This window comes from Topomyia yanbarensis, chromosome 3 (genome assembly GCF_030247195.1).
Source record: "Topomyia yanbarensis strain Yona2022 chromosome 3, ASM3024719v1, whole genome shotgun sequence".
Taxonomy (NCBI): domain Eukaryota; kingdom Metazoa; phylum Arthropoda; class Insecta; order Diptera; family Culicidae; genus Topomyia; species Topomyia yanbarensis.
This window is the reverse complement of record NC_080672.1, coordinates 411409423-411437137: the sequence shown is the minus strand read 5'-3', so window position 1 is coordinate 411437137 and position 27715 is coordinate 411409423. Positions and strand designations below refer to the sequence as shown.

General features: G+C 40.2%; 2 protein-coding genes across 7 annotated transcripts; both read right to left on the bottom strand.

Moving 5' to 3' along the window:
- Nucleotides 1–328: 328 nt before the first annotated feature.
- On the bottom strand, nt 329–5163 carry LOC131691840 (uncharacterized). The gene is made up of 2 exons (XM_058978512.1): nt 4126–5163; nt 329–3954 (listed from the first exon to the last, which is right to left on the bottom strand). Exons 1-2 carry the CDS (start codon nt 5128–5130, stop codon nt 3937–3939), a joined length of 1023 nt encoding a protein of 340 aa, XP_058834495.1. The 5' UTR covers nt 5131–5163; the 3' UTR covers nt 329–3936.
- A 3105-nt stretch (nt 5164–8268) lies between these two features.
- LOC131689598 (serine/threonine-protein kinase 3) lies at nt 8269–27111 on the bottom strand. 6 transcript variants are annotated; one of them, XM_058974803.1, is made up of 6 exons: nt 26971–27111; nt 25829–26043; nt 10626–11434; nt 10214–10570; nt 9683–10158; nt 8269–9598 (listed from the first exon to the last, which is right to left on the bottom strand). In XM_058974803.1, the coding sequence occupies exons 2-6, from the start codon at nt 25840–25842 to the stop codon at nt 9428–9430; spliced, it is 1827 nt and encodes a 608-aa protein (XP_058830786.1). In that variant the 5' UTR covers nt 25843–26043; nt 26971–27111; the 3' UTR covers nt 8269–9427. The 6 variants fall into 6 exon arrangements, with proteins under 6 accessions (XP_058830786.1, XP_058830785.1, XP_058830784.1 ...); XM_058974802.1 differs by having other exon boundaries at nt 25829–26203; nt 26971–27109; XM_058974801.1 differs by having other exon boundaries at nt 25829–26241; nt 26971–27106.
- Nucleotides 27112–27715: the final 604 nt, after the last annotated feature.

Below are 27715 nucleotides of genomic sequence, written 5' to 3'. Positions count from 1 at the left end.
TTAACCATTTGAAGTAGCTCGCTTAAAGTATTTATAATGGTATTGAAATGCTTTGTGCCGCTGTACAACTTATTCCGGAGACGTACAATACCGTCCCGAAAATAATCCGACTGAAATGTTATTTTCTTCTTCTTCTTCTTCTTCTTCTTATACTCTGTTGAGCCATCATTGACAGCTTGACAATAACTGGCTCCGTTTTTAAAAGGGCTTAGTTGCCATGACTATATTGCCCTGTTTTCTTTTATCAACCGTTTCAGCCCGACTGGTTTTCCGGAGTTTCGCAATACTTTTCGCATAACTTCTGTTTCCAGAAATAGCAGTTGTTTAAATTAGTAGACAATAATATTCTACAATTCAATTTTAATTTCCTTTAAAAATCGTGTGATTTCTACTAAGTAAACTAAATTTTTCTGTTTGAATAGATCAATTAACGTGTTAAATTTACAGTCGAAAGAAAAATTTTCGCGTATACGTGTAAACTTTGTACAATGCAAAATAACGTGATCGCTAGTTTCTGGTTCGTCACAAATTTCACAGTTTCCGTCATCTACTATTTTCATTTTGGCCTGCCAAAATTTACAGTAGTTGTGTCCGGCTAATAGTCTATTCAAAAGTCTAGTTTGTTCATTTGACAATTTTTTGTTGAAATACCAGGCATCGCTCTTCAAAGAGTCCTGAAACTGATAGAAATGTTTTCCTTTCTCTTCTGCATATTTTTTATACCACAAATTTCCGCTGTCTATCATTATGGATTTAAATTTCCAAAAAGCATCATTCAGTAGTATTTTGTTTGGTATGGTCATATCCTCCCTCAGTCCTTGTTTCGCCAACCTGTCAGCTATTTCATTGCCTACAATATTTACGTGGCTTGGAACCCATTGCACTGTTGTTTTCCATTCGATTGCTTTGTTGAGTATATCCAACACCAATTGTGGTGCCAAGCTTGAGTTTTGTGCACATTGTAAGATTTGACATGCTCCCTTAGAGTCTGTATAGATAACAGCGAAATTAAGTTTCTCTTTTTCTATCATCTGTAATGCCTGATCTATTGCTATGAGTTCAGCTGTTGTTGTACTAGTTTCTGTCAATAATCTAAAAGCGTATTGAGTTTTCGAGAAGTCATTATGTATTCCTATTCCACAGGTACCATCTATACCATCCTTAGATGCATCTGTGAAGATTCGCGGTCTGAATTTATATTTGTTATTCATTATTGCTATAGCTGCCTTTCGTAAGAGTTCTGGGTTTGTATTTAGTTTAGATGCTGTTACAATTTCTAGGTCAGTTTTTATTTCCACCCTTTGGTTTGTTTGTAACCGATATACTGATGGAGAGATAGTTTTGAAAATGTGTTGGTATTTTATGAATATTTGTTCTAAGTAACTTAGTTTATCATTATTCAAATTGGGTTCCAAATGTTGCAGTTGAGATGCTACTGCACTGTTGAAACAGATTGTTCTCGCTATTTCTTTGCTAGTTATAAACTCGTGCCTTATTTCTAGTGGCTGTTGGGCTGCTATTGCCATTAATGTATTTATTGGGGTTGTTTTTGTGCAACCCGTAATTTTTCGCAAACATTGATTGTTAATTGTATCAATAATTTTCTTATTTGTTTTGCTACTATTGTTGTAAATAGATGAACCATATTCCATAACACTTTGAAACAGCGATTTGTATATTGTTATCATCGTTTGTGGGTGTCCTCCAGTTTTAATACTATTGATAACTTTTATCATGTTTAGCCTATCTACTATTTTTTTTTCGTGTTTTTAATGTGTATTCCAAAGCTCATGTATCTATCTATCGATAATCCCAAATAATTGTGCGATTTAACAGTTTCTATCGTTGTGTTGTTTAAACGTATGTTCATTACGTTATTGGAGCTTTGAAATAGTACAATTTTTGTTTTGTCAGCATTAACATTAAAGTTTAGTGTCTTCATCTCGTCTGCAAATTTATCAACTATGATCTGTGTCTTTTGATTTAAACTTTCTAGGCTTTTTGCTCTCACTAGGATGCCGAAATCATCAGCATATTGGACTAAGACTACATCGTCAGATTTCAATTTGTGTAGATGGCATGTGTACAGATTAAATAGTGTTGGTGACAAAACGTCGCCTTGAGGAAGACCGTTGCTAACAAATCGTTCGATTGTTCCATGATTGGTTTTGAATATGATTTTCCTATTTTTCAAGAACTGTGCGATCCATGATGTTACTTCTGCTGGAAAATATTTGTTTTGCATGATCTCTAATAGAGTGTCTACATTTACGGCATTGAAAGCATTCGAAAGGTCTACAAAAACTACGGCTGAAATGTAGTTTTGTCTTTTATTTGCTTTGATTGTGTTAACTAGATAATTTGTGCATGTTACTGTCGATGAATGTTTTCGGAACCCAAAAGAGGTTTCGGGAACTATGCTATGTTTGTTGATATATTCAACAATCATGTCTAGAACCGCAGAGTTGGCTATTTTTGTTAATGTTGGTACAAGCGAGATTGGGCGTTTCCCTTCTACTGTGCTCTGATCTTTCCCAGGTTTTGGTATCGCAACAACTGTGATCGTTTTAAGCGACTGCGGTAGATAGCATTCCTTCCAGATCTGTTTAAGTTGTAATACTATTTTGATTTTGGTATCCTCTCTTAGGTTTTTTAGTAGTTGGTATGTAATTTTGTCGCTACCTGGAGCTGATTTTTTCTTTTTCTTATTAATGATTTGGTTGAATTTCCCTAAATCAAGTAAATCAAAATTTATTCGGTAATGTGTATCTGTCAAAGGATTAGAATCGTTCGGTCCAAAATGTTTGTTAAGAAAGATCTCAGACATTTTTTCATTTTCATGTAGTATGTTATTTGTTGGTACTTTTTTGCTCTTCCCTGTCAACCTATTTATTTTTTGCCATAGTTCGGATGAATTCATATCTGGATTAATCTCTTCTACAAATCTATTCAAGTCCGCTTGCTTGGCATTTTTTTTCAGTCTTGTAAAAATTGCTTGTTTTCGTTTGCAATCAATTAGATTTTCTATGGTAGAATGCTTGTTAAATTTTCTCCTTGCTTGTTTTTTTTCCTTCCATGCTGTTTCTACTTCATTGGACCACCAATGTTTCGGCTCAAATTTATTTTTAACTCTATTGTGTTTGTGTATTTTTAAAATATTATTTTGTAATGCTTCGATAGAATCAAAATCCGCAGGTTTCAAGTTGCGGATGCCTTCTCCAATTTTACGTTGGTTATACGCGTATTGCGGTTTGTTAATATTATTAGTTTTGCTATATGATATTTCTATCATTAGATGATGGCTACCCAAACTATTATCTAGTGTTTTCCAGCTCATATCGGTAAACATACTCGGAGAGCACATTGTTAGATCTATTGCCGTGGCCTTTTTGTTCATTTGTAATGGTATAAATGTTTTTGACTGGTCGTTCAGTAGAATTACATCATTGTTGTTAATGTGGTCTAGAACTATCTTTCCTTTTGGATCTTGATAATCGTTCCCCCATATAAAATGGTGAGCGTTAAAATCCCCTCCCAATACTATGTTCCTGTATGGTTTTAATGAATCGAAAATTGAACTTAAATCGGAATCTAGTAAGTTGTTCGTAATTCGTGGTGAAATGTACACTGAGATCATGACCATGTCCAAAGAAAACAATTTAACTGCTACTGCTTGAGTGAATTCTGATAGTATGGGAAGAGAGATCTCTTCGTATGCTATATCTCGTCTTAAATATATCGCGCTACCTCCGTAATGATCGTCCCTCGACTTAAGAAATTTGTGGTATTTATGTATATTATATTGGTTTGTTTTTTCTAATTCTATCTTAGTCCACGTCTCTGAGAGAACAGCTGCCGCATAGTTTTTTTCTTGTAGAATTCTTTGTAATTCGTCCTTGTTTTTTGTGATGCTTTGTATGTTGCATTGTACAAATTTTACCGTGTCCAGTTTCTCTGTAAAAGTAAAAAAAAAATCGAGTTAATTACAAAGAATTTTCACTGTTTGCCGATTTATATTATGCAATCGTCGAATTTTAAATATTGTTTAGAGCATTGTTTTATCTTTGTTTGAACTATGTCCGTTATTTCTGGAATTTGAAGAAGTGCTGAGTAAAAGCTCATTACGTTCGCTTTAGTGTTTCGGTTTGCAGTTTCCTCTGCTTTCTTAGTGGCCTCGGCCATAGCGTGTTCCCATCTCTCCTTTTCGGTGACGGCAAATGGATTATCATTGTTTGTACCATTCCTGGCTTTGTCCTTGAACGATTTCTGGTCGGGTCTTAGCTTTGCTGTTTTAAATGATGACACTGTGCTATTGTTATCGGGCCTATCCAATCTTTTTCTTTTGTATACTGCTTCGTCCTCAGTTTGTTTTTCTTTTTCCCAACTTGTATTGTATTTCACGCTTTTTCCTTGATCCTCCGTTGGGGCTCCAGATTGAAAAGTAGGGGTTCTTTTAACGTATCTGCCAGCTGCCATCTTAGCGTAGCTCTCTGTTACCGTTGGATAATCTTGGATATTTGCTAGAAGGTCGTATGAGTTATTTACTGGAAACGGGTTTGCCAGTTCTCTAGCTTCCACGTACGTTAAATTCTGCCGTGCCATCATGGTATTGATGCTTGCTTGTCTTTGACGCTCGGGACATTCAGAATCTGTGGTCCTGTGGGTTGTTGTCTTGCAGTAGTAGCACTTAACTTCATTCGAGCAGTTCGTAAAGTCGTCATCGTCTTTCTCGTGTATCTTTGAGCATTTACCACATCTTGTTTTTGCTCTGCAGTTACTGGCTTTATGGTTAAATCGGTGACAGTTTTTACAAAAGTCCACCCGTCTAATGAACGGATTAACTTTGCACGTAGTACAGAAAAGTCGCAATTTTTCTGGTAGAGTATTTGCCCTGAATGTAACGCTCACTCTATTTATTGGAATTTTCTTTCCTTCTTCAAATCGCGTGAGACGGTTTACGCCAACCACTGGGACATTGCAGTCAATTTCCTTTAGTATCTCCTCCGTATCGATATTTGTAGGTATACCGGCTAGTACACCGGAAATGCATACCACGTGTCGTGGTATGTATGCTCGGTAGCCATCTTCCTTCATTTTTTCGTTGTTGACAATTAGGTTAGCTTTTACCATGTTATTGAAGAACACGATGATTTTGTCCCTACCAAGATATTTCATCTCCTTCTATGTTGTTGCGGAATGTATCGATTTTCTGTAGTTGTGATCCCAGTGTAAATTTATTGATCCTGTTCGTTTTGTCTACCTTTTCTACGTACACTCTGTAGGGAGCTGGGTCTTGTGCTGTGTAAGTGAACGATAATTTTTCTTCGGTCTCCATTTTGTCGATCCCACGTGATTCATCCGGATCTGGAGGTTTTCGACCTCCGCTTCCTTCCGCCATATCTTTATTTTTCGTGTTCGCTTTTCCTTATATTGTCTTTGCCTTTCCTCAATTAAATTAATCCACTTCACTTTTACTCAATTAAACAGCTTGTAAATTTTCCACACTCAATCTATATCTTCTCAAGACACTGGTCACTTTAACACAACCTTTCGCTATCGCGCTCTCGAGTCGAATGAATGTTATTTTCGATTTGTTTTCCTCCACCTATCAGACAATTGACATGTGGAGCAAAAGAAATAGCTTGTTACATTAATACTCGTACAGATTGGAAAGTACTCTATAGAGTTCTATGCAAACGATTACACCCACACTACTTGGGGGTTTGTTTTCCTCCAGCTGTCATATATAAAACTGTCAGCCAATTTAAACATTTGAATTAGCTCTCGTAAAGTATTTATAATGGTCTTGAAATGCTCTATGTCGCTGTAAAACTTATTCGGGGGACGTACAATTCCGGTTGGTCATATTCCATCATGAAAATAATCCGACCGAAAAGTTATTTTCGATTTGTTTTCCTCTATCTATGACAGATGGAGAAAAACAAACCGTTGAACACACTAATACAGTTACAGATTGTCAAGGGGGGGCTATGTGGCCCAGCCGATTGCGATTGATGCAGTTCATGACCCGCGATACAAACAGGCGAACAAATAAGAGAACCGTCTCGAGGAGGACTTAGAGAGAAGTGAAGATCTGGCAAAGGTCACCCGAAACGAGTCTGTTGGCGAATAGATAGTCGTATTTTCCTCCCACGCAATTGTTTGCAACCCAAAATTCTCAGCTATTGAAGTGAGGGGTCCTTAAAGCAACCAAACCCATACTTCAACAAGTCTTCGCACGTCAAGCCCGGCTCAGTGATCACACCCCATCGATGTTCACTGCATTTGGAGGTACATAGGATGCGAAGCTTATTTTCGCCGTTTCTATTATCGCCCTACCCATTTGAAGCCGTTAGTTAGAGCAGCGTCTACCATCTTTGTTCAAGTAAACATGTAGCATTGGCTCAAATGGTAGTGCGCTAACTGGAGCATTCGATTCGAGTTTTCGTTGCGCTCAAACAGGAGTATTTCACCATTCTCAGGACATTTTTGTTATTATATTGGTTCTTGGGAACAAAGCAAGCCTAATACTGATGCCAATTTATGCGCATTTCGACGTTTGTAGGCTACGTAATTAAAAGAATAGTGCGGCATTGTGCTTGAATAGTGAAAAATGTGCTTGAAAGTTCAAATTTTCGACTATCGCGTTAGTTTACTTTACATTAAATATATATGATATGAAAAATAAACGTTATACTGCTCATTGCAAAAAACATTTGGGAAAAATCATTGACGAACGACATGTCAATACACCTAATACTGCTCACCTCAGAGGGATAATTTCAAATACCGCCCAAAATAATTCCTAATACCGAGTACCATACAATGAGCTAAATACTGGTGTAAATAATGAAATTTTAGTGAACACTTACAGAATTCAGCTTGGAGTTTTCTCTTGAACTGTGGTTCAGGTTTCTTTCCTTTTTCCTTCAACTCAGTCATTTTAATGTTCTCGATATTTTCCAGGTACTCATCGTAAGCAACACTAGGTGCGACCGGGGATGAATGTGGCTTCGATGTTGGTTTTGATTTAGCGTTCTGTAACATTTTAGGAGGGCAAAACATCTCACCCAATACGGTCAGATGCTCGACTGGACTATGAGACAGATCTAATGGTGTCGTTTCGACAAGTGATTCTGGGAAATATGATCTTATAATATTATAAAAACGTGCAGTAAAAAAATTATCACCTCTGTTTTCGTCGAAGCCTCTGAATAATGGTTCTGCATCTAGAACTCCTCTTTTGCATCTGTGCCTTTACTGATACCTGCGTTGGTATCAACAGTGAACTGTTTTGTACATGTTTAATTCTCTGTCAGACTTTAAAAATCCCAGTACCCTCAGCGCTGCCAAGCCACTCACCGGAAGAATTACTGCGATTAAAATCATTCACTTGCTGATGTGTCATATGATTTTTTTATTTCTATCAGCAAGTTTTCCTGGACGCCAGTAGCTTGCTGCGCACTTGAAAATTGGCCATTTGAACTTTACTCAAAAGTAGAAAATATAGATGTTGCTGCTTTACACAAAAGTGACGAATAGTTAACTGCAGCCACATCCCATGGATGTAAACGACATCGTTTGAGTCCATTACTTAAAGTGCGTTCGAAGTTTTTTTTTAACCGCTTCCTAAAGTAATGAAACAATCTCACTTCGTGGTAGCAGATCCTCTGCATACTGAATTCACCAATCGACTAGGAGTTGGTTTCAGTACTCCTTGAGCGATCTAAACGAACAGATCCATTTTTCTTCATATTATCCACAGCTTTGTATAGTTGCTCCAGACGGTACAGTATGAGATTTTGGGAGCCATTGCAACTAAAATTCAACCACGGTATTACGCATGAATTAGTATTGTGAATCCCGAATTCCGTGACAATTTGTCTAGCATTTGCACCAATAGCACCAAAATAAATAAAAAAATTGCGAACTCGGTGATTACCTAACAAAGAATAAGAATACCCGTGAGAATGAGCGAAATTTGAAAAAATTTAATAAAATGTACTTGTCTGCTTATCGAAGCCAGCTGACTCTATCAGCAACAATGCAATCGTCAACCGTTGTTGATAGGTAAGGGATAGAGGTTTTGTATCACAGTAGGGTCTTATATTGCATGATACAGTTTTCCTAAACTATGCTCAGACGACTTTCAATTATTGGGGCAAGTTGAGTCGTGCATGGGACAAACCAAATTCAATTTAGTGATCATGGCATCATGCGCTAGGGCGTGTTTCGAACCATTCTATACTCCAATAAGTACGATAAATCTAGAATAAATGTCTATATTTGACACATGGCAACTTTATATTTGTATGGATTTATTAAAATTTATCTCTGGATTCTAGTTGCTTTGCTACTGGAGTATTTCACCTTGTTTTGTAGGGTTTCCTCTAGTTCGATCTAGGTCCAGTTTTGCAAGAAAAGGGTACCAGTTTCAGTTGTTTTGCTGACTATGACTATTGTAAAATGCAATTCAGCTAAATAGGCATGGTGTGAACAGTATTGGCTCCCTCTCTCACTGTGGTTTATGCTGTTAGTTATACTTGCTTCGTACATATTCGTAAATATACAAATTGGTTTGGTTACTCTGCACTTGTCCTGGATTTTCATGAGGTCCTTTTTTACTGGTTTTGTTATCGACACGGTGTGTATTGTTATTTGTTGCTTTTCGTGAAATGTTCAATAAGGTTCAGGTTATCAACGTTAAATTAATAATGTTTTAGGCTATACTTTATTCAGAACAGAAAATTTAGTTTCAGCTGTGAGCACCAAATTTGATATAATCCGCAATAAATTCTTTTTGTTCTCATTTAGCCCTTCTTATACGATGAATGATAACTTTTTACTTGACATAGGAGAATTTGGCATCTAATCTTTTGATTTAAGATAAAGAATCATGTCTTACCAGATCACATTGGAACAAACTGATCGTGGTGGGACGGAACATGATCAATGAAAATAATAAAATTGACTTCGCTAAAAAAATTGTTCACATCTCTGTCCATACTGAAAAGGCGACCGAAATAAAAACCTAGATTACTTGTTCATTAAGAAAACTATCCACAAAAAACTGGTCAATAATTTGCATAAAATTAGTATTATTCAGTCCCATGAAATATGAAACCGACGACGAGCAAAGTACCAATTGCTCATTATTAGAGTAAACAAATTTAAAGAGACTACTACTGTTAGCATGGATTTACTCTATTTCACTAAAATAACGCTTAGGCAGCCAGGGAGGTGGGAATGAAGGCGGTGATCGAGGATGATAAAGTCGTCGTATGTAATGCATAAATAGGTTTTGCCTCGCACAATGTATGTTGCAGTGAAAGCTACAGGCTGCAAAAATTGGAACTAAAACATTAAACTTTTTTCAATCCTAACAAATAAAATCGACCCATTTGCTGTAGTGTACAACTTCCAGCACTCAGAATTCCTCCAACTTTTGCTGTCGCTTCTGCTGTTTCGCCTCTATCGCATCGATGATGGGCTTCCGCTTGGCATGGTAGCGTTTGTTCGTTTCCGCCAGCTCTTTCTCCATCTCTTTGTCGATGCTGGCCAGTCGCTGCTCCAGCTGTTCGTAGTTCAGAAATTTAAGCTACAACGAAGGATTATAAAGTCATTATTTTTTTTTGAAAGATACAACCCGAGCTTATTCGACAACGTGGTATCAACTACTTACCGAATCATATTCACTATCAATCAGATTGATTCTATTGTTATAGATCCTATTGTGGGCTTCCATTCCTCCATTTCCACCTACACCACCGCCCAACCCTTCGGGCGTTACCGCGATTGGCGACTGCTGGTACTGTACCTGGTGCATGTTGGGACTGACAGCGGAGATTTGGTTAAGTTGCAGCTGTAGGTGCGACTGAAACCGCTGTCGTTCATCGTTCAGGTGCTGTTCCTCGAGATTTTGTGTCAGGGGAGGAGCTGAAGGATTTGGCTGCTTGGTAGGAGTTGTCTGTACCTGAGGTTGAGGCCGCTGTGGGGAAGCATCCTGGATTGCCTCCTCCGGGGAGGAGGGACTGTCCTCTTCGTAGCTATGCTGATTACTAGATTTGGTGACAAAGTTTACCGCTTCGGCTTCCTTCTTATCGAAGTGGTCCAGAAACAGTGGTCGGTATTTAGGCTTGTCCGGGTTGGTGTCGTGTCCTAAAGAAATTTCCGAATTGTGGAAGAAGCGAAGACAATAATGTGACGTACTTACTTTTCATTGTAGATTCTTCTGAATCGGAGTTGATCACCATTGTGCCGAGATTCGATTGCAATTCTACCATCGTTTCACTGTCCGGAACTAAAGTTCCACAATCTGTGTGAGCTATCATTGTGCCATCCCCATCGTCCCGCCCTGGAACCAAGGTTCCACAGTCTTCCGGGAACTCTTTCATTGTCCTCGAATTAACTTCGTCTTCTTCCGAATCACCCTCATGGCAGTTGTTATTGTTGTTTTGCAGTTGTTTATTCGCCTGACTGATTGCAGCCGCATGTCTATAGCTTTGATTTTCTCTGATTTCCTTGGCTTCCGCTATCATTTGACTCAGAATGCTACAAGGTTTGGCGTTGCCTGAAATACATTCAAACATAATTAATCAATCGGTGAACTTATAACGCAAACTTACCTATAAACTCATGCGTCAACAGATCTGTAGCCGTCGCCCGTTCCTCGGGATTTTTCACCAGGCACAAACTGACAAAGTCAATAAACTCCGAACTCCAGATGTCCGGATCGCGAAACGATGGTGGCGGTTTTGTTGGTATCATAAAAATTGCCCTCATCGGATGAATGTCGCCGTAGGGCGGTTTCCCCTCGGCCATCTCCAGTGCCGTAATTCCCAACGACCAAATGTCCGCCACACAGTCGTAGCCTATTTCCTCTATAACTTCGGGAGCCATCCAAAATGGAGTCCCAATCACAGTATTTCGCTTGGCCATCGTATCCGTTAGCTGTCCGGCCACACCAAAATCGGCCAGCTTGGCGTGACCTTCCGAGTTCAGTAGGATGTTGCCGGCTTTAATATCTCGATGAATCTTTCTTCTCAGATGCAGATACTCTAGGCCCTTTAGGGTATCGATCAGGATCGTCGCAATTTCATCCTCCGATAGTGTCTTTTTTCGCAGTCGCATAATATCCGACACACTCCCAGCTCCGCAGTATTCCATCACAATCCAGAGATCGGTGTTCTTAAAGTAACTGCCATAATACTTAACAACGAACGGTGAATCGCACTGCTGCATAATCGAAATTTCCTTGATAATCTCCTGCAGGTCCGTGTCCACCGGGACCTGTTTGATCGCGAGAACCTGCTCGCTTTCCTTGTGCAGCGCTTTGTACACCGATCCGTAGCTTCCCTCGCCCAGCTTGCACAGGATGTCGAACACCTCCTCCGGCTGGCGGGTTAGGCTCTCCTCCGAGAGTTTTTTGAGTTCGCTGAAATGAAATAAATCTAATTAGTATTCGCTTTGTTTGTGGATACAGCAATATGTTTGATTTATTTCCTGGATATTCTCAAATATGACCGATCAAAAAATCCCTGATAAAGGTTAATTGAAAGATATTCTCGAAATTCCTACTCTTTTCGCCCTGATTCTACAACTCAAAACAAATTTAACAAAAATTGCGCAAGCTACGCTATGCACGCATTAATGACAGATTCCTGCGTGCCAGCTCGGTAATCAGACGGCACAGCAACCCTGCGCAGAGGCTGCTAAAGCAGACCCTACACGGGCAGAAATATTGACAATAAACCAAATATTGACCAATAAGGGCATCTTGAAAATATTGATTGCGTAGAAATCAAATGGGTTTGACGTATTGAAGCAGTTTCGTCAATATTTTTATTGGCAATACTCCTCTCTCGTGTAGGGTCCGCTTGAGGAAAACGTATACACTGCAATCAAACGAGATCTGAAACCTTCATCTTCTTCAGCTTTATTAGAAACGGCGACCCGATCAGTAATTGCTGCTCAAGCAGCATTCAACACCCATTCAGCAAAGACATACCTCTGTGTCAGATATGAAAAATCAGAATATATTGGCTCGATTGGCACGTTCCCCATGTTATTCGAAGATTTGTGCTTTGCCATGGTGTCACTTTGCTGATGGGAAGGAAAAAGGATGTGAAAGTAAAGGGGTAGGGAAATGAAAAATGACAACACATTACAATCACAACAAGAAACAACCTTCGCTCGCTAAGGAATAATGAACCCTATTGATAAAGCCTACAGCTCTTTACCACACTGAGTTAGGAACAATAGCACATCCTTTGGTTTCAGCTCCCTGTTCAAAGGTTGTTCTTGTTGCTGTTTATTCGTGGCTTTAACCTCCGTGGGTCATTCGCAACTGTTCAAAGGTTCATCTATGTGTGGAGTACCAAAAATCCGCAAATGTGTTACTACTGCTCAGTGGCATATCATATGATATAAAGTTCCGTAATCGGATTTACAAAGATCACATGACCAATACTCAGCATGCTGAATAGTAGCCGTGTGATAATTGAGATTGTAATGTCCAGTCAGTACCCTGACTAGAAAATTGGAATTGTGCTTAGAAAAATGTAGCAAATTCTTTGACATTTTCGGACTCACATCCGGCAGAAGTCTTCGTTTGAACGCACGCTACGTCAATGGTTGGCGTGTTCGGAGGCAGTCAGAGAGCGAATCTTGTGTCTTATTCAACTTATCGAATGTGGTAGAACTGGTTCTGGATAAATGAAGTCAGTCGCAGCGCTCGCTCTAGCCAATTAAGAACCGTCAGTATAACAAACTACGTATTCTTCAAGTTTTTGCTCTATACAGCCATTCCTCTCGGAGAGGAATTCTCACATTGAAAGCTTTAAAAAAAACTACATGTGAGTGTAAGGTCATTGGGAGAAGTATACACACCAAAATTTGGTTGTCGATTTCAGCAAAATGTTGCTGAATTTTTATCATCTGAAAGTTTTAGTAATGCAAGATGCCAAAAAATCGGCCATTCGAATTTAACCTATTTGACAGATTCGCTTTTCTGAAAATTCAGTAATTGAAATTGTCACATTTACAGCGTAATTACCGGATTTACAGCAATCAAGCCGGGAATACTGAGAATTCGGCAATTGCGCTGTCAATTTGACAATTTGAATTACTGAATTTTTAGCAAAGCAAATCTGTCAAACAGATTCAATACAAATTTTTCGGCATATTACTGAATCTTTCAGATGATGAAAATTCAGTAAACTTTTGCTGGCAATTGGCGAAAAAATCCCAAGTAACCATTTGGGGTCAGTTGCACGATCTACCGGATTACTGTTCCAGAGCTCAATAATCTTAGAACAAAACGCACAAGAACGTCCTTCTTATATCATAAACACATATAGTGGATTTAGGTTCAAGAGTGCCTCTCGAGCAGCAGTAGGTGTTGTCGTGAACACACCAATCTTGGAATGGATTGCCGTGACTTCTCCCTTCTGCCACCATACAAGGCATCCATGTGCCAGTATTGGTCTAACAACTGGTGTTGAATGTGCTTGGGTTTGAGTCTCCAAGCTAACCAGTTCACTTTTTAATCAAGAATAACCTCAACATATTTACATTATTTGATCTGCGACAACATTTCCGAGTCAAAGAACTGCAACGGATGAGCTTCGATTGTAATCCTTCATTGCGTCAAAAGCACCGTTATTTGGATTAACTGATAGTCCAACATGAAGACACCATTGCTCGACACCACATAAGGCTTAATGCAAATACTGGTGATCATCATATGCTAATCATCTGCGAAGCCATATTTCGGAAACCCAAGCTCATTTAGTTTCCTCAGCAAGCCATTGGCGACAAGGTTATAGCACACCACCTTGAGGATATCCACGATAAACTGTGTCCTTATCTCGACCTGTCTTAATGATGATCACAGACGTCGGTTGCTAAGCATTGCGTGTATCCAGTCCGTGATATGTGAAGCTACTCTATGACCTCGTGCTGCTTTCATAATGGATTCGAAAGATACGTTTTCAAGCACCTTCACTATCAAGAAAAACTCCTAAGCTTGATTGTTTTGCTAAAAAGAGGTTCCGCGTTGTTTTCAAGTGCTGTCTGTGAGCGGTTTCAGGATCATCTCGATCTTCAACAGTATGGATCGCAGAATCTCGTCGGATGGCAGGCGCGAAATGTCAAAGATGTTCATGATCTTCTTAACCGACGAGATTAAACGCTCCCAGCAATCACCAAAATCGTGCTAGGGCTGACGAAACTAACCATAAGTTTCTTCTCGTCCATTTGCATGGCTTCGCGCAGTTTTCGCGACGCTCCTATGAAGCTAGTTCCTCGATCGCTTATATTCCTCAGTGAGACACACTCCCCGCATTGACATCGCGTACGAATCTGTCGTTAGCGATTGCGCTACTTGAATGTGCATGCCTGGGGTTTTCATGCAGGTGAGTAGGTTTCCCCTTCTTTTCTTGGTCCTCCTACCAACTATTACCGATATTGGCCCGAAATAATCGACCCCAGTGGACGAGAAATCTCCTTGAAATACTGCCAAACGGACAGTTGGAAGGTTCCCCATCGCTGGGGGTTGTAACCTTGATTGTCGAACTTTACAACGCTGGCGGTTTCTGCGAAGGCAAGGGATGCTGAATTTCAATCTAAGGCCTACAGTGCGTTCCAAAATTGTGGGAGCACCTCCAAATAGTCGAAGTTGAAGGGGCAAATAAGGTGGGATCTTTCCTTTTCTTCACCTTTTTGTCCATTTGGGGTTGGTACAGGAGGACCCTGCCACAGAGTAGTTTCCAAGGTCTGGTGATACAATCCAAGATGGCGGCCGCTAATAATTAAAGAAGACCTCCGGACTATATGGACCCGACGAACAAATTCCTGCAGTTGACTGGCAAAGACGGTGTACCATTGCCTTTGCCGTTCATCGTTCGAAAATCTATTGAGATTGTCGCTGGAGATTCAAAATTGAAGGTGCGAACACCGAAGCTCAAGGGACACGGTATACTCGACGAGTTCGGAACACAGTCCAAGTTGCCAAGCTGCTGAAAATGATACAACTCATTGACGTCACTGACATAGTGATAGAAGCCTATTCGAATCTGAACGTAAGCAGATGCGTTATTACCTGCTACGATCCGATTTACATGGAGGAGAAAGATTTTCTAGCACTAGTCGAAATGCTAAGCCAGCGTGTGATTCGTGTACAGCGAATTACACGGAATGAAGCCGGGAAAAGTATGAATACGCCAGCGCTAATCTTGACCTTCTGCAGACCACATACCCGGAACACATGAAGTCTGTTTCACGTCCCTACCCGCCCACACTTCCCGAACCCGATGCTGTGCTATGGCTGTTTCACATGTACTATTGTTTTTAACACCTTCACAGGTTCGACTGACGTTATCGATCATTCGCCTCGCCTCATAATTTCGCCCGGAGAAGGTCCTTCGAGATATCCCTACAGGGACTGTACCCTTTACAGATGTGACCAGCACGCACCGTACAAGTAACCGGTTTGGGGAAGAAGAGAACAAAGTAGCTTCTCCACTTCATCATGAAGGGATCGATCGGGGGAAGAGGGTTGTTCATACCTTACGGATATAACAGACATAACAATTCTGTTTCTAGGTTTCCATCGGCGAGAGCACAACGCAACAACAGTTTCAGAGCATTGATCTCCCAACCACGTCTAGGACACCAGTTGGCGAGTTAACACGAACTCGTAGGCGTTCACCATCAACATCGTCTTCGTCAGTGACGATCACCAGTCGCGATAGCCACATCTTCGCACTGCAGTGGAACATTCGGGGCGTGCGTTCCAATATCAGTGACCCTAAGCAGCTGATCGCTCAATTCGAACCGTGCATGATAGCGTTACAAGAAACAAAACTGGACAACTGACTGATTTCAGCAGTTGGTAACAATCACACTTTATTACTTGAGACTGGGAGTCGCCGATACTGGCAACAAGTGGTAGGGCTCGCCATTCGGGATGATGTACCCTTCGAGAAAATGGCAATATTTAAGCAATCGCTGTTCAGATACAACTGTCACATCAAATGACGGTGGTGTCGGTCTACGTTGCTCCCAGTAATCAACAGTGTCAAGAACAAATGGTTGATTTCCTTGAGCAGCTTCCGCGTCCAGTGATTGTACTGGGCGACTTAAACGCGCATCATATCTGCTGGGGTTCCAATATATCTACCGTATTAGGCTACTTTATCGTATAGCCGGATTGATCAAGCTACCGGTGTCACTTCACCTTTCGGTCTGCTCTGAAACTGTACCATCGAAACTATTTAGCGAACTCTCTCGGACACCCATAACAGTGATCATTTTCCCAAGCTCGTTTCCACCCACGGACTTTTACATACTTTTTTTCGAGAGTTTTCATACTGAAGCTAGAGTCGCGGCAGGGCTTCCCGTCAGAATCACTTACTACAATTGCAGACGAGACGGGACATTTTTACCCACTAGAACACTGCTTAAGGTCAATTGGAGCGGGCCGTGATTCTTAATGTGATATTCCTTATGGACGGTTCAGGTATGTGCGGGCGTGGGTACTTCGCGATCACGTGTAACATCGCGAAGGGCTCGAGCTTTTGAACGTCAACGTGTTCGATCGCGTGTGCGTTTGTATGTCGCGTGTGCTACCGTGTATGTAACTTCGCGTGTATAAATTTTGTTTTGTAATCGTGTGCCTTTCGCATATTCGCGTATGTTCTGGAATGATCGTGCGCGGAACGTGAATCTGATTCTTAATTTTTGGTGTGCGGTTCAGATTCTAGAAGACAGTGGGTTCTTCCATATCACTAGAATTCCCTGTCATGTCACCATGGAACGTGTTGTCTAGTGGATATGAGCTTTATTTTTTGATTTGTACAACTGAATGTATGGAGTTGCTAGGACGGAGGGTAAAGATTTCTCGACGTGACCGATTTGCGAAAACGGGTGTTTGAGGGTTCGCGTTTCAGACCACGTTTGTGAATTCGTTCGTATTAAAATATTCACCATTAGTTTGCGCGATCGCGGGCGTAGGTGTGTGTGTGTGCGAATAATCGCGAAGGGTTTAAGCGTTATGTTAACGTGTTTGTCGCATGTCCACTAGGGTGGGACAAAAAATAGATTCCAGCTCCGAGCAACTTTTTGGGTACCATTTGGGTCCTAGAACATCTGTGCAAATTCTTAGCTTGATCCCTGAAACTATATTTTTGCGCCCACTGTTCAAAGTTTACATGGGATTTTATATGGGAAAATTAACTTTCACTAAATAATTCCTCCAGGAGTCGCCCATTGCTTCTTAAAAATAAACCGTTATGTGGCTTTTGTAGGAAATTTAACACTGAAACAAAATCTCGAAAACTACGAAACGATCTGACGCTTAAGAAAAAAGTTATTAAGCTGAAACCAATTGATGCTCTAACGATTGATAAAATATTCATTTTTTCTAGCACCACTGTTGTTGGTTGTCCAATTGTATGCAATTGTGTTTTGATATTCTCTTAATATGTCTAAATCATATTCCCATACTGTTTGGACACTTCGCAAGAGTTTTGAGGGATAAATTGAGTCTTCTTTTGTATATAAAAAGAGAAAATTAAAAATTTTGTATATAATTCGACCATCAGCAGCAGTGATGCTATGAAAAGTAAAATTTTCATCATTCTTCAGGGCATCAATCGGTTTTTGCTTAATAACTTTTTCCACAAGCATCAGATTGTTTTGCAGTCTTCTAGACTTTATTTCCATGATAAATTTCCTATAAAAATCAGATATCCATTTATTTTTAGGAGGTAACGGGTGACTCTTGGAAGAATTAATTTGCAAAAGACGTTTTTCCCATACGAAATCCCATGTAAACTTTAAACCGTGGGCGCAAAAATATAGTTTCACCGATCGAACTAAAAATTTGCAGAGTTGTTCTGGGAGCTAAATGGGACCCAAAAAGTTACTCGGAGCGAAATTTTATTTTTTTCATATAACCATGTCCCACTCTAATGTCCACGCGTGCATGTGACTTCGCGTGTATCCGTGTATTTTCCAACCGTGTGGTCATTCCCATATTCGCGTGTGTTCTTGGATAGCCACGCGGACCGTCATTCTGATATTTAGTTTTCGGTGTACGAATCACATTCTGACAGGGAGTGAGTTACCCCATATCACTAGAGTTCCTGGTCATGTCGCCACGGAACGTGTTATCTAGTGGATATGAGCGTTATCTTTGACTGACCCAGCTGAAGACGGGTATAGAAGGGCAGTCTAAGACTCGAAAAGAAGAAATATAAAACAATAGATGAGAGATATAATAGATTAGACAGTTACAAGATACAGCTGAAGTTATGATCATCACATGACAAATATACATTAGTACTTCAAACAATACTAATACTTGAATAGGCAATCACCACACATAGCCCATCCTTTCTCAATTATCTATTTGTTATTGGTTGATTGTTGGCTGTGAGCTGATAACTCTTAAGTGGTTAGTGAGGTATTGTTTCGAACTATAAGATGCTATAATTATATCTTCCGTTATTTTATCAAATTTCAAGTGCAAAGTTCACATACATGCTTTTGAATGTATACGTAATCGAGCAAAAAATCTATTTTTTGAAAATTTTATATGAGACCTTCAAAGTTCATTCGAGCAAGTATCTAATTTTGAAAAAAAAAAAAATTATTAACTGCCATTTTTCAACCGAATTTGATCACAAATAGGTCGTTGGATGCGGAATTGAATTTTTTCTCTGAATTTCTATTTATACAAAGACGCTTTCTAATGTATAGCAATTTTGATATTTTTATTGAAAAACTATGGGGTTGCACGAGCTGTAGACGTAGGACTATACTACCTAATGTAAAATATTTATTTTCTTAGTACATTTATAGTAATAATAAATAAAACATATTTCTTACGTATGGTTTAATCACAACCAATCAACATCGAATGTTACGTATTGAACCAAACCTTCTTGGTTATCAGGTCATTTCATTTGTAGTAGGTGATCGAATCCGATTAAACTTTTTTAAGAAGATCTGAAGAAAGAAGACAGAAAACTGTGAACTAACTAATATCTGGAACTAAATCTTTATAGCATAAGATTAGCTTGTAAAAACTTTTCGATTGTGTGTGGTAAAAAACCCGGACCAATGAAGAAAAATCAAATTTTAGGCAATATAGTTACATTTCATGTATAGACCAAGCTTTCTAGTTATATTTTGCCATTATCGTAACTTTCCTAAAGTACGCATACGAATGTAGTGAATGCAGTGGTCTTAATCATATATCGAAACAGGAATCTAAAACAATTTTATATTTTTGCAACGGTTTTTCAAGTGGCAGTTTATTCATTCATAAATAGGCTTTGTAGTATGTACCTCAAAATACTATAGGCTGAGTGGAAATGAATCACGTGAAAGGGAAATGAATCAATGAATTGATCGAACGTAAATAATGAACTTTCGTTGTGCAATTTAGTAACAAATTAGATCTACCTACCTACACATTCGCCTCAAACATTGAACCCAAGCGCACAAAGCAAAATGAATCAACGCTGATGATGATGGGTAGAGCGAAAGAGACAACTAATACCACGACACTATTGGGGTTTTCGATTGATTGACACCGGTGTAGTGGAGTGCACTGAAACTGCACCGTTTTTGCACTTTCTAGCAGAAGTGCAGAAAACTGGGTATGTTCCATTGACACTTCTGCTAGAAAGTGCAATCCACTACACCGGTGTCAATCAATCGAAAATCGTATATGTTAACCGTGTTTGCAAATGGAGCTCGCATGTACAAACTATTTTGTGTACGAATAATTATAGATAAAAATGTGCTGGAAACGAGCACAACACAAAAGGTAGCATACGAACAAGCTCATTCGCATTCACTGGGTAGCGTACCTCCACAGGCAGTGTAACGGCCTTCTAACTCAGCTACACTGGCTGTAAAAGCACACAGCGCAGCGATCTGCTTCGCCTGCCGCTCAACAGACGACTGAGCTGCTTCGGCGAAATCCGTCCGTTTAAATAGTCGATGATGACGTCATTCATAGAAGCGTAGCGCGCTAGGTACACAAATCTGTCGTGCTGGACTAGGGAAGCGCTATCTTCTGTGTGTAAATGCGCGATATTTTGACTAGGTTGTTCATTATTTAAATTTTTAATGCCATGATATCAAAAATCTTTGGGTTTATCTATTGGAATCTATTCTTAGAAGTATTTCGGGGCGACATGCGCAAAAAATTTGAAAATTTATCGTGAGATGGATGAATTATATGCGTTTAAAATTGGACCACTTTTCGTTACATACCATTTTTGTAGAATTTGCAACGTGCACCCCTATATCGAAAACAAAGACGTAGTCCTACGTCAAAAAATCGTTAAATAATGGTTACTTTTATATTGTTGAACCAAAACCGTACTTTTAACAAAAGAACATAACATAGCATACCGTTGAAAAGGTCACCTCTGTTTCTTTCCAAAACACATAGAGAATTAATTTTTTTTTGGAAAATGAACGATTAGAATTTTTTTTCAAGATTTTGAGGGTATATCGAATTGATCAAACGTGGTTTTGTATTGTATTTGACGAGATCTACAACCTTTAACAGACCACTTTAAATGTACATTCATTTTTTTTATGTTGTCGCACCGTGTTACTTTTCCATTGAGCCTATTGGCTCACGACTTTCTTTTTGCATTTCATCATTCTCGATATTCATAAGACCGTTTAGATCCTCTGTGTACCTGAGCAATTTAGTTCTAAGCATCTACTCATATAGTTCCCTGCGATGAATCTGTTCTACTGCGACTGAGAGTTTATCGACGGCGCAATTTCTCTTGATAAAGATAGTTTCTCCGTGAGCCATTTATCTCCCTACTTAGAGAGCTACGCTCCTGTTTCCGAGAGCCATTTGGGTAGAATTTCTGTGAACCATTCAATTTCCAGCTTAGTAGTGATCTACTCGAATAGACCCCGGCGGTGACTCCAACCTACTTAACGGGCCAACTTTTGGTACACTAGCGCCCCGACGACTCGTTGCAGGCACATCTACGCGATCGAATATCCGGCGGGGATTTCAGCTCTTGTCGTTATTTCGTTCGTTTCTTATCCATTTCCTCTTAAGCTCCACTGGCATCTGCGCGACTACTCTATTGACGGTATTCCATGTCCTTTCGTCTTTGCAGATCTCTTCTGCGACATTCTCTACGCTTAAAGTTGGTGATTCTCTTTGCACCTCCTCAAATCCGAGACAGTCGAAGACCACAACGGTGTTTTCCGGACAGTAGGGTGAAGGCAGTTACCCGAACCGATGCAGATACTTTTTGAAGCAGCCGTGACCTAATATGAACTACGTTGGATGAAAGTCTATCTCTCCATGCTTTCTGTTCGCATACAAGAACACATTCGGAATTGGAGAGTCAGATCATCATTCATTCTCTGCGTTGTCCCACTTCTGTTTCCACTTAACCATCGGGTCGACTTTCAACGTTTCTCCTCTCGCTCCCCTTCATTGATAAAATTTTATATGGCCAGCTAGGGTAATGATGATAAGGATCATCTCAGCGATGACTCATATTGCCTATCACGATATGGTTCTATATGCGATGTTCAACTTATCTAGATTTCGCTTGGTCAGCATGCGAAATGCGTCCCAGACTGGGACACCTCAGTATCAAGGGCAAAGACGCCACCACAGCAAGGAGACGAATCTTATTGCTCTTTGGACCACCAGTGTTCGGTATAATTCGAATCATTGCGTTGATCACCTCCGCCCCCTTCTCACAGGCTTAGTCGACGAAGTTATTAATGTTCAATCGATCGTCTAACATTATTTCCAACTACATATTTCAATACTCGTTTCAATTTTATCGCCATGCTCTGATGATGATTTGCTTGCTAAAGCACTTTGCAATTGCTGACAAGCATCAGCTCCGTTTTGGGGTGAGCTAGCTCACTCCGCTCATCCAGTTGTCGATTGTGTTGGTGGTCTGCTCGAATTGCTTCTGCTAATAATTCATTTTTTTTTGGTCTTTTGGCTTAAGTGCCAATACCTTATTTAGGACTGGTGGTATCCAACGGGGAAAAACGATCGGAAATGGTGAGTGAAGCTAAGCAATCATGTGAAAAAAAATCACCACCCAGAGGCGAGACTCGAACCCGCAACCTTTGAGACTCCGGCCCAATGCACTAACCCTTATGCTATCCCTGGGTATGGTGACATCCCAGAAAGAGCATATGATTATCCCACTGGCGACGGTGATCGTACCCTGCCTGCAAAGCGAGGAATCACACACAACGGCAGCTGATCACCCCAACACATTTGATCTATTTAATTTCCCCGCTAGATACCAAGGCCCGGGTTTTTATAATCGTCTGATGTCTAATTTTTTAGTTCATTACCCATCGTACTTCGGTGGGTGACAGAGCTAATGAAGACTGTCGATTTCTGGTCCCTTGCCCAGTGAACAGAGGTCTGACGGGAGCGAACCCGCCCGTTCGAATTAAACTAATAATTCAATTTTTTTTGGTCTTTTGGCTTAAGTGCCAATACCTTATTTAGGACTGGTGGTATCCAACGGGGAAAAACGATCGGAAATGGTGAGTGAAGCTAAGCAATCATGTGAAAAAAAAAAATTCACCACCCAGAGGCGAGACTCGAACCCGCAACCTTTGAGACTCCGGCCCAATGCACTAACCCTTATGCTATCCCTGGGTATGGTGACATCCCAGAAAGAACATATGATTATCCCACTGGCGACGGTGATCGTACCCTGCCTGCAAAGCGAGGAATCACACACAACGGCAGCTGATCACCCCAACACATGCTTCTGCTGTTGATCTTGCATTTCGGAATCCGTACTGCCTGCCTGCTTTCATGCTCCGTGAATTTTGTTACGTTGTTGAGGTTGATCCTTTCCAAAAGCTTCCTGAGAGTATCCAGCAGTCATATGGACCTATATGATGCCGAATCTCCTGGTGGTTTCCCAGGTTTGGATAGCAGCGCTAGTTTCTGAATATTCCACAGATTTAGGAAGTAAGCTTCGTCCAGACATTTCATCCTAACACTCCTGAACATGTCTGGGAATGCAAGGATTGATTTTTCTATGCCACGTTGGGGATTTCATCATGACCGGAAGCTTTCTTCACTTGTAAACATTTCACCACTGTCAAAAGCTCAACATTGAAGATCTGCATATCTCTGATCGTTCCACAGGTCTTTGTAGCATTTTGATTTTCTCGCCTTCCTCTCCCGTTTGAAAACGTTTTTGGGCGCACGGAACGTGACGATTAGTGTCGCGTTCCACCAGAGATCCGTCAGCTTTGCCCTGACCTTCGCAGTTTCCGGCCTGATGACTAATGATCCAAGGTAACTAATAATCCTGATGATCCAAGGACGGGCTCAGAACCAACGAAGTCAATCCCTGTACCTGCCTTGGCCAATTCATCAGCCCATTCATTTCTAATAATACCGGAATAATCGGGCACCCAGACATGGTAGATAGTGCTGACAATGCGTGGTTCTTCGATTTGGGCTCGGCACGCGATTACTAGCTTGTACTGTGATTTGTCTGAGCCTTGATTGCAACCTGACTATCGGACCAGAAGTTTATGCTTTTGCCGGACAAGCTCTGTTGAAGGGCCGATTGTATCCCACACATAGCGCACAAACCACCAGCTGTTCCAAGTATACACACATGTTGACCCCGACGGGCTTTGGCAAACTACAATGGCCTGGCTATGTAGCACGAATGCTGGCAGAGATACGAGCTAAAGTTATGATGAGCCTATTTCGAGCAGATTTCGTACACGCTGGTTGTATGCAGTTCAGGCAGATCTCCATTCGGAGCATCTACAAGGAAACTGGAGAATTGCTGCCCAAGATCGAGCAACCTGAAACTCTGAAATATATTTGGGCATAATTCGGAATACCTGGACTGCGTGGCCCCTATGATGCTAATGGAATGGGTTCATTTCTCCCACGAATTCTGAATCAATCAAGGATAGCAAAAGTAGCCAGTAGTTCATTATATGGCCATTCATAATCTAGATTTGCCGACCGTTTGTTTATATGGTTCTCAGTAATCAACCCAGGTCCTACGGCACCAACATCAGTATTATTTACTTGATAGTATTGTGCACTAGCATCACTGCCTGCTGGGTACAAAGGAGTCATATAACAGATTTTGGTTGTAGCCCTGCTTTGCTCATTTCCGTTTCTGAGCAAAAATGAAAACAAGTATTCGGGAAAATTTCTTAATCTTGGCGAAATGCATTGGCAAACTAAAAACGATTTTTTTTCAAGCTAAGTTGATTTGCTTGGCACAAATATGTAATAATGTTTCGCAATAATGTTCTGAACAATGCATACACATCTTTTCTGCGCAAAAAGCACTGAAAACCATTTTTTTTAAATTCAGAAATATTGCCGCTCCAAGGAGTTCCAAAGGAACTGCCACCTTAATGATTACCTTTATACACATTTCTCGACAAACATATGATTACGGCCTAAAAGCCAACTGTCAAAATCCACTTTGAATGGAAATTCCGGACAAACCGTTATGCGCCAATCGCAAATGTTGGCAGTAAACGAAAGAGAAAAGTTTTCTTTTTCATAAACTGTTGTGAACTGTGTTCGACTAGTGACGGTTTGTCCTGAATTTCCATTCAAAGTGGATTTTGACAGTTGGCTTTTAGGCCGTAATCATATGTTTGTCGAGATTTGTATCTAATACTGTTTGTATCATATAAAACTAAAATATATAAATTCATAATATTAAAAATTTCAACCCTATACCGTGGTATTATAATCTCTCTCGGGATCGAAAGCACACGTCGGTTGTTTTATTTGTTGTTATGACCTTGGAATAACCCTTAAAAGCAACCCAGATGACACTGCCATTATGCAGCATTATTTCCTCAAGAAAGCGTTACTTCGGAACGGAAGGTACCTTATAAAGCCTCACGATGCATGACATAACTGTCCCGAGACTGATTCTTAACTACATTAGCAATGCAGTACCCGACTGAGACACATGTGGGCAAATGAATAGATGCCAACCGCAATTTGGACAATTTGTAATATGTATAGCAAAGAGTTTAGTGGTCGCAGTGGCAAAGTTTCGCCTAACAGAAAAAAAGCACTAAAATTGTATGACAAAATTTTAAAAGCAGTATTTCGAATATTCATTATTCAAATTAATCTGTCTAGTATGTAATTCAGCAATGCGTACATTGCAATGATCATCATCTCCGGTCTACTTGAACGTTGGTCAAAGGTTGCAGAAGAATAAACAAAAGCTGTATTCTCATGCCACACACTTTATCCAATTACCTTGCTAAAACAACACATCATACAACACGGCTCCCATCATATGTAACAAGTGGCTGGCCGTCGGGTCAGGTTCCGGAGTAGACATCGTGTGTCACTCACTTTCGCCAAGTCGTGTTGAATTGGGGGGTGGACAGAAATATATTACCGACTTCGCCTCCCAACGGATTCCGGTATTATGGCTCTATCGGCTATCCACAAACTTGCAAATCCAACCACTGTTGATTGTGGACCCCGTGCGCTCTATCCCCATATGTACGTAACGTTTTTTATTGATTATTCTTGTGTCTATTTATAATTCTCACTCTTGCACGCTCGAAGCTTTAGTGCTATTTTTTACGCGCCTGCCTTTTTTTCGGATATAGGCTATGGAAATGAAGAAACATACATACGTAGGTATCACATCAGAGGATAATCTTCCGATGCGACGAGGGCCGAGTTCCCAATTTACGTAAAAAATCACTTACTACTAACTGAAGGCTGACGAGCAAATTGAACAACAAATCAAATACTCACTTTTTGGAAGACATTTCTCGCTGGTTGTTTTTGTTTATCGGGCTGCTACTGATAAACTCCCGTTCCGTTTTGGCCCTCTATCACCACCGTGTACTGTATGTTTATATTTGCAGTGCTGGTACGATATGATACACGACAACCACAATCACATCAAACTTTCGCCGTCAAATCAACATAATAATCACTTAGTTTAAACACATATCCTCAGCCAGAAACTAATGGATGAAATGCAGAACAGAAATCCATTTAAAGTCCGGGTGGCTGTTTACCGATGAATACCTAATTCCAAGGCTGTACAACTGTCTTACGATGCGCACCCAGTCAATCAGTCAGCCTTCGTTCATTTTATTCATTCTTGGGCATCTGACGTTTCGGCTTCAAGGCCAATTTGAATAAATTATGGGAAACAAACACTGCGGAACATCGGAACATTGGACAGCAGCAGAATAGTCAAGAGGAGTTATGGATAGGTTGATATGCGGATAGATTAGTGTTTAATAATAGTAGACTAGTTCCGGTTCTGACAATGATACGGACAATCAGGTTGCGATTCGGTTCCTGGCCTGGTGGTTACTATACTAATTAGTACCATCTCATTCTGCCATTTCGCAAGACATTTTCGTACAAACTTGTGAGGGAGAGATGTACATATGCGGCGTAAGACCAAATATGTATATGCTTTTTATGTGCACTAGATAGGGTATGGTGCTCTAGGTTCGCCCCTTTAACATTATTAGGATTGTAGATACATTATTGAATATATGCCGCTTATTGTAACCAGAAGCACTCCGAAGATAAAATTTATAACTCATTATTTCCAATTGTGAATTTAGTAACAAAACTAATATAACTTCTTGAATGTTGAAACAGGAGCCAACTACAGATCAACAGACCCTTCCTGTACGTAAAACGGAAAAAAAACTATGTATGTGTGCGCCGTACGCCACGATAATGAAAATGGAAGTGTCTCGACTGTCCCGCTGCCTGGCCTTGTTGTGTCTGTTCCAACAGTCAGTAGCTATCCGTGATCTTTTCCAATAGAACATTGGCAAAACATTATGTAAGGATCAATTTTTTAAAGCACCCTTTAATTCGATATCTTTATGCACTACACATCACTACTATCACACATCAGAACTCACGAGAAAAGGATCCGACCGTCGGCTTTTGCTAATACATGTTTATATTATTTTTGCTATTTTGTCTGACCGACGGGAACCGTAAACTTAACTACTATAACAAACCGCTCAGAAGAATGAATGGAACGGAACTGACTGACACTGCAAGCGGACGAACTTTTGACAACACAAGTTCGTCGCTCGCGGGATGAATGGAAAGAAGGTATGCCTTACGATTCCGGGTGCGAATGGTTGCATGCTTTGGCCTGTCGGAGTTTACGAAGGACTGGTATACACTGAGAAAAAAAAATATGCAGAGTTTGCTTATTTTCTATTTCCGTCTATTTTATTTTTGTGTGCTTTCTATCATATCTCGACAAACATATGATTACGGCCTAAAAGCCAACTGTCAAAATCCACTTTGAATGGAAATTCCAGACAAACCGTTACTAGTCGAACACAGTTCACAACAGTTTATGAAAGAGAAAACTTTTCTCTTTCATTTACTACCAACATCTGTGATTGGTGTATAAAGGTTTGTCAGGAATTTCCATTCAAAGTGGATTTTGACAGTTGGCTTTTAGGCCGTAATCATATGTTTGTCGAGATATATTTCTGTTATGCATTCAATGTGTCGATAGATCAAAAATGTTCAATGCCTCAAATTTAGAGCAGAAGAAATCAGAGGCACATAGAAAAATATGCTATAATGACGACTAACTCTACATGTATTTTGACAGCTCACAGTTTTGAGATCACTCGCACTTTG

What these genes read in the sequence shown, in the direction of transcription:
- LOC131691840 (XM_058978512.1), bottom strand. Translation starts at nt 5,130, where the DNA reads ATGGTAAAAGCTAACCTAATTGTCAACAACGAAAAAATGAAGGAAGAT.
- LOC131689598 (XM_058974803.1), bottom strand. An exon ending in GTTGACGCATGAGTTTATAG is followed by an intron (nt 10,571 to 10,625) that starts GTAAGTTTGCGT and finishes AATGTATTTCAG; the next exon opens with GCAACGCCAAACCTTGTAGC. An exon ending in TTGATAGTGAATATGATTCG is followed by an intron (nt 9,599 to 9,682) that starts GTAAGTAGTTGA and finishes CCTTCGTTGTAG; the next exon opens with CTTAAATTTCTGAACTACGA.